Below are 7,224 nucleotides of genomic sequence, written 5' to 3' on the forward strand. Positions count from 1 at the left end.
TGCGCCTGCGTCCCAACAAGGCTATGGCTCGCCACTGCCGAAATTGTAGAAGCCTGCTATGGCCACGCCCTCAACGCCACTGGAAAAGAAAGGGTCGAAGCCGGCGATGGACATGCGTAGTGCGCATCAGTGAAGCCCCGAGACAGGGAAAGTGTTTATTTCCCTTTAGCCTTTTGAGCGCTCTGCTCTCGCCACCAATCAGGCGCAGCGGAGCATATGTTGCGCATGCGCAGTGTGAGTAGCGGGTTGGCTGGCGGGCTAGCAGTAGCAGCGGCTACGCACGGCTCCTGGGCCGCAGGAGAGGAGAGCCATGCCGAGGGAGATCATCACCCTGCAGCTGGGCCAATGCGGCAACCAAAGTGAGAGCCGGGTACAGGATCCAGATGCTCCCTGCACCAGCCAGCTCCCAGAGTCCTGTGGGGGTCCACCCATTCCTCTCTCAGATGCAGCATCTCCCCTCCCCCCAGGCTCCGGTGTGACACCCCCCTCCCTCAGGTGACCAGCCCCATCCCTTCCCTTGGTGTGAATACACCCTCCCGAAATTTAGGTATTTCCCCTTTCCTGAGAGTAACCCTTCCTCCCCCAGACCCAGGGATCGTGTCTTCTAGCACCTGGTGGCCTGGCAGAAGCGGCTGCCTTTTCACCCAGATCCTGAGTCCAGTGCCATAGGGACTCCCTCCAGGATGTCGGTACCCTGTGCCCCCCTAACTTTCTGGGTTTTAAAGCATCATGCCCTTCAGACCCAGGCATTCTGTCCTCACCTCCATACAGTTGGGTTCGAATTCTGGAAGCAGCTCTGCGCCGAGCACGGCATCAGCCCGGAGGGCATCGTGGAGGAGTTTGCCACTGAGGGCACTGACCGGAAGGACGTCTTTTTCTACCAGGTGCCCCTTGTGTTACCGGCCGGGAACTAAGCAGTGAATGGGAACAGAGGGACATAGTTTGGGGAGGCTGGAGGGTCCAAACAGCCCGATCTAGAATAGAAGCGGACTGGAATCAGAGTGGGAGAGGGGCATGAAGGGACAAGGACTTTGGGACTTGGGTATGTCCTGGATAACAGTCATTTCTCTCCACTGTGCCAGGCGGATGATGAGCACTACATCCCAAGAGCCGTGCTGCTGGACCTGGAGCCCCGCGTCATCCACTCCATCCTCAACTCTCCCTATGCCAAGCTCTACAACCCCGAGAACATCTACCTGTCGGAGCACGGCGGGGGCGCTGGGAACAACTGGGCCAGCGGCTTCTCCCAGGTGCCCGGGCTGGCCTAAGAGCGTGCTTTCTGGGAATGTATGAAATCCCTAAGCTAGGAAGTTCCTCATTGTGTTTTTGAATAGAGGGAGAATCGTGTCACTTCCAGAGAGAAGAATTCAATGGTAGTGTACTGCGGAAAGCATCTTAGACTTGTAGACACAAAATCTGAGTCTAAATCCTGGATCTTTCATTCACTCCCTTTGTATCTTGGGCAAGTCACCTTCTTTAGGTCTGTTGAGTGGTCAGACAAGGTGATTCCTAAGGACTTTTCTAGTTTCTAACCCATCACCCAAAGCAATAATCATTTCCCTCTGCCATAGCAAAGGGAAATAAGTGGTGGATAGGAAAAGAAGGTTGTTGGCTATGGAAAGTTCTGTATTTAAATGAGTTATATACAAATTGCATACAAGCTAGCTTCATTTTGGGTCAGTAGTGAAAGCTTTTGTTGGAATTAGGCCATAGCTTCCAAGGAAGATATTTGTGTCTGAGGAAATGGTTCTGTGCTGTTTGTAGAAACAAACCGGGGTTGAACACTGTGGATAAGCTCTTTGACCCTCCTCCTTTTTGTACAGGGGGAGAAGATTCACGAGGACATCTTTGACATCATAGACCGGGAGGCAGACGGTAGTGACAGCCTAGAGGTAGGAGTCTGTGATAGGGGAAAAAAGGGAATGGGAAGAAAGGTGGTAGGGTTGGAAAGGGAGTGGACAGTTCTTTATGTATAAAGTATTTGCTCTGGATTATAAACTTTATCCAAAGAGACTTGTAGTTGAATGAAGATAGAAAATGGGCTATGTTCCTCATCTGCCAAGACCACTGAGTTGTCCTGATTGTAGATAAAAGGTGAGGCCTCAGCAGGTATGAGAAGTGAAGTTTCAGTCTGTGGAAGCTAATTATGGATTCACTTGTCTACCCACTAGGGTTTTGTCCTGTGTCATTCTATTGCTGGGGGAACAGGCTCTGGCCTAGGCTCTTACCTTCTGGAGCGACTAAATGACAGGTAAGAATGTGGCTGTGTGTGATGGGGGATGGACAAGATTCTAGGCTAATTCTTATCTACTTCTCAAAGGAAAAACACTGATCTCCTGGGTAACAATAGGTGCTAAGACCAGATGATCATCTTGACTATACATATACATAATCTTTTGAGGAGGAGAAAAAAAATAGCCTTCCCCTTCCCTCTCCTCTCTTAGCAGAGAAAGTACACTTACAACCAAGAGTTTGACTATATCATATTAGGAATAGGAACTGTGCCAACAAAAGGGTTTAGGGAATAGAATCAAGAGGTCATTTTATTCCCTTTTTCTGAACTCTGGTCACCCAAATTCTCCAAAATCAATTATTAATCACACTACTATACTCAGACAGCTGGGGGATAGGTAGCAAGGGATAGGTAGAGGATCATATTTGTTCATAGTGATTTCCCTCCTAACTCTTTCTTTTTCCACTGGCCTTCTGTCCACAGATATCCCAAAAAGTTGGTGCAGACATACTCAGTATTTCCCAACCAAGATGAGATGAGTGATGTTGTTGTACAGCCATACAACTCACTGCTTACCCTTAAGCGTCTGACACAGAATGCAGATTGTGTGGTAAGTTCTGGGGCCAAGTCTGGGATTAGTCAACAAATATTCACCAGCTACAGCTATACTAGGAGGTACTGGGACAAAAGCGTAACAAACCCTGCCCTCAAAGAGCATTCTATCAGGGGAGAAAATATACATAAATGAATGTTTGTGAAGGAAATACAAGGTGAAGCATAGGAGGAAGCTACTAACAATTGAGGAGGAAAAAGCCTAGAATTTCAAGGAACACATGGAATTTTGATTAGTTAGAGGGAAGGTAGGAGTATGTTCCAGGTATAAAGCACAGCCAATGCAAAGGTACAGAGATTAGAGGTAAGAGTATGGCATGAAATTGTCTGAAGGTCAGTTTGGATTTTAGAGTTAAGGGAGGGAACTAGTATACAAAAAGTCTGGAAAGTTAGATTGGGGCCAGCCTGTAAAGGGATTTAAAAGGTGGAGCTTATTTTATTTAGTTTTAGAGGCAGTGGAGAGCCATTGGGGTTTATTGAGTAGAAGGAGGATGTGGTTATGCTTTTTTTTTTTCTTCAACCTGTCCTGCTTTCTTTAGTGTGGGAGTTTCTAGGAAGGAATTTCCTTCTTCAACACAAGTATTGAGTCAGTTTGTATCAGAAGCAGAATTTTAATCCAGAGCTTTAATAGACACTGAGACCACTCCTCAATTCCTTGTGTAGTGCTGCCTCTTCGGGTCAGGCTTATGCTTCAGGAAAATGGAAGCTTTGCAGAAGATGGATTTTAAAAGGGAGAAGGTTAAGGCAATGATATTAATTAGGAGGCATTGCCCTAATCCAGGCAAAAGGTGATGAGGGTCTGAACTAGGTTGTTGGCCATATGAATAGAGAAAAGGGAACAGAATTGAGAGATCAGATAGAAGTAGAAGTTATAAGACTTGGCAGCTTATTTGATATGTGGGGTAAAAGAGAAAAGACAGGAATACAGTCAAAATTATGAATCTGGGTAACTGGAGGGATGATGGTACCCTTGACAGAAATAGTGAAGGTTGGAGGGGAAAGATAACAAATTTTGTTTTGAACATATAGAGTTTGAAATGCCTACAAGATACCTAGTTTGAAATATCTAATAGACAATTGGAGATGGTGACAGGAGCTTAGGAGAGAGACTGTAACTGGATATAAGGAGTGTCCCAAAAGTCATAGTGCAGCTTTAAGTGCTTAGGTTTAGAATGATCTCTGCAACGAGTGAGATAAACTATCAAATAGGGAAGAATAAAATAATTATTTTGTTGAAGTCATAGGTAAGAATTCAATTGAGTTTAGATGAAAAAAATTTGTAGTGGATCCAGTCAATTTGGTTGCATGATTTCCTTCATCTCCTTTCATCATTACATGTGGTAGGACTACAAAAAGGCAAATGAGGGGAGTAATCCATCCCACAGTTAGGATCTGGCAGGGTGGCAGCATCACTAGGAAAGGAACCAAGGAATTCATGAAAAGAGAGCAATGTAAAGATTAGCTAATTGTAAGGTCAAGATTAGAAAGGAGTGAGAATGAGGAAGTAGGTTAATAGATTGAGTCCTACTCCAGAATCAAGACATTTCCATCATCTGAGCCACATCTTCCCTTTCCTCCCTTAAATTCCACGTATTCTCTGATAGGCTATTTTGTAAATACACATGGGTTTTGTAGCTTTGGGATTCTTGGAGAATTGACCCTTGTATCCCCAGCCTCAGGCAGAGCTGTTTGACAAATTGGGTTCTATGATAATTTGGGGAAATTGAGCTCTTGGCCATTCTCCAGGGAGGGAGCTTTCTTTTTATCTTCAGGTGGTGCTAGACAACACAGCTCTGAATCGGATTGCTACTGACAGACTTCATATCCAGAACCCATCTTTTTCCCAGATCAACCAGCTGGTGAGCCCCCCAGTGCATCTTCTTTGTTTTAGTCCCTCCCTAACATGGAATGATACTTTTATAAAGGGGAGATGCTCTTTTGTAGACTGTGGACAGTGGTATGACTCTCCTCCCCCACAGGTATCTACTATCATGTCAGCCAGCACCACCACCCTGCGCTACCCTGGCTACATGAACAATGACCTCATCGGCCTCATTGCCTCCCTTATCCCCACACCCAGGCTCCACTTCCTCATGACTGGATACACCCCCCTCACCACTGACCAGTCGGTAAGCAGCTGCCTTGTCCTCTGTCTCCCCTTCCTTCCCAACCCCACCCTCCTCAAGGCTCTGCCAGGGTTATTACCTGCTAGACAGAGTCTGGGCAGATCTAATCCCTGCTTTTTTCCCCCCATGCTATCTCAGGACTCTGTCCCAGGGAGCAGACCCCAGAGGTTTGGGGCCCGAAGACTGGTAGAGAAGTGTGCCTCTCTCTTGCTGTGTCTTCGCAGGCTCCTGGCTTGCACTAGAGAGTTTTCTGGTTCCTTTCTCAGTTTTGAGCCTGAAATTTGGGTTTTTGCTGGCCTGAAGAAAATGAATCCCTAAAATCTCCCAGGCCTCCTCTTATCTTTTATTAAGGGCCACATAGGTTCAGTTCTTTTCTTACCTATAATATGTGGCCACTAGGTTGAAAACTAGACATCCTGAAGCCCTTCAGACCATTGTCCCATTTTGGGGATGTGAATACTGGGCAAGATACAAAGAAGTGTACCTATTTTAGTCTCCACATAGGGATAGGGAGCCTTCTCAGAGTGACTGCACTACTCCTGGTCAGCTTTCTTAGTATGGACCTCTGTCACTTTGTGTGTGGATCTTTGCGTGTACCTGGGAGGGCATTGCCACTGGCATGTCCCCTTATAATTGACCCCCCCCCCCCAGGTGGCCAGTGTGAGGAAGACAACAGTGTTGGATGTGATGCGGCGGTTGCTGCAGCCCAAGAATGTGATGGTGTCCACAGGCCGGGACCGCCAGACCAACCACTGCTACATTGCCATTCTCAACATTATTCAGGGAGAGGTGGATCCCACCCAGGTGGGCAGTTCCCCCACCTACTGCTAAGTGAGAGTCTCTGCTCCTTCCAGCCAGCAGTTGAGAATACATTTCCCATGCCCTAGGTGCACAAGAGCCTGCAAAGGATCCGAGAACGAAAGTTGGCCAATTTCATCCCTTGGGGCCCAGCAAGCATTCAGGTGGCACTGTCTCGGAAGTCTCCATATCTGCCATCTGCCCATCGAGTCAGTGGACTCATGATGGCCAACCATACCAGCATCTCCTCTGTGAGTCTGATCCAAGTCTTTCTCATCCCTTCCTTTACTCTTTCTACTATTTTGTTTTTGTTTTTGTTTTTTCCCCAGCCCTTCCTAGATTACCATGCTTCTGGCTTTTGTACATTGAATAGGGATAAAAAGTCAACAGCAATCATTGTGCTTCCTTCAAGCCATGATACTGCTAAATTCTCTGATTTGTCTTTTTTCATTTCTGTCTTCCTAACTCATAGCTATTTGAGAGAACATGCCGCCAGTATGATAAGCTGCGGAAGCGAGAGGCCTTCCTGGAGCAGTTCCGCAAGGAGGACATCTTCAAGGAGAACTTCGATGAGCTGGACACCTCGAGAGAGATTGTGCAGCAGCTCATTGATGAGTATCATGCTGCCACCAGGCCTGACTACATCTCCTGGGGTACTCAAGAGCAGTGACCCGCTGACTACTCCAAGGACAATGGTCTTTATTTACCTGCCTTATTGCTGTGCCTCTGTGATAGCCCACCTGGCCATCTTTCTGCCCCAAGGGCTCTAAGGATGAAGCATAGGAGAGGCATCCTTGATCTCATTCATTCACTACAGTGTGTTCACACACACCCCTCTCCTCCCCTCCCCCTCCCCCGGGCAACAGCCCACTGCTCAGGCTTACTACTATCCCTCTGATGAGACTTTATCTCTAATAAAGCACTGGATATTAAGAGCTAGCAGGAGTCTATAGATTGTGGATGGTATACCTATATCCCTTCTATTTCCCAGTGGATGAAGTTGGGTGGAATGGTTGAGAAACAAGATCCTCCATTCCCCAACTCTGGGTCTGCAGAGTAAGAGGGCTCCCTCTTCACCATGGGTCTCCCGTTCCAGTTGCTACCCCAGACCTAACAGAGGGCCAGCCCTTTGACACTTTTGTCTGCATCCTTGGTTCTGGTTCCTCTTCACATTTCCGGCTGCCTTGCATTAATATGGAAAGTCAATGCAGCCTCAGCTTTCTACCCCCAAAGCCTTAGGGCCACATTGCTTCACTAATAGTATTAGGACCTAAGCAGGTGCTAGCCTCAGAGCAAGAATGTTGAGCATCAGGAGTTAGGAGGTAGAGAACAAAGGGAAATTAATAGTCAAGACAACTAGGTCAGAATATACGAGCATTTCCAGGAAGGGGATGGCAGCAAGAGATATAAATGGGGCTAGCAAGTTGTCCTGTGGTGACCCTACTCTGAGTAAGC

General features: G+C 47.0%; 1 protein-coding gene across 2 annotated transcripts; it reads left to right on the plus strand.

The window, feature by feature from the left end:
• Positions 1 to 32: 32 nt before the first annotated feature.
• TUBG1 (tubulin gamma 1) lies at positions 33 to 6,708 on the plus strand. Of its 2 annotated transcripts, none has more exons than XM_074261601.1 (11): positions 33 to 359; positions 772 to 884; positions 1,083 to 1,250; positions 1,824 to 1,892; positions 2,172 to 2,251; positions 2,717 to 2,843; positions 4,618 to 4,704; positions 4,825 to 4,974; positions 5,623 to 5,775; positions 5,859 to 6,020; positions 6,242 to 6,708. In XM_074261601.1, the coding sequence occupies exons 1-11, from the start codon at positions 311 to 313 to the stop codon at positions 6,437 to 6,439; spliced, it is 1,356 nt and encodes a 451-aa protein (XP_074117702.1). In that variant the 5' UTR covers positions 33 to 310; the 3' UTR covers positions 6,440 to 6,708. The 2 variants fall into 2 exon arrangements, with proteins under 2 accessions (XP_074117702.1, XP_074117700.1); XM_074261599.1 differs by having other exon boundaries at positions 264 to 370; positions 587 to 884.
• The last annotated feature ends 516 nt before the right edge of the window (positions 6,709 to 7,224 follow it).

This window comes from Sminthopsis crassicaudata, chromosome 4, assembly GCF_048593235.1.
Source record: "Sminthopsis crassicaudata isolate SCR6 chromosome 4, ASM4859323v1, whole genome shotgun sequence".
NCBI classification, from domain to species: Eukaryota; Metazoa; Chordata; class Mammalia; order Dasyuromorphia; family Dasyuridae; genus Sminthopsis; species Sminthopsis crassicaudata.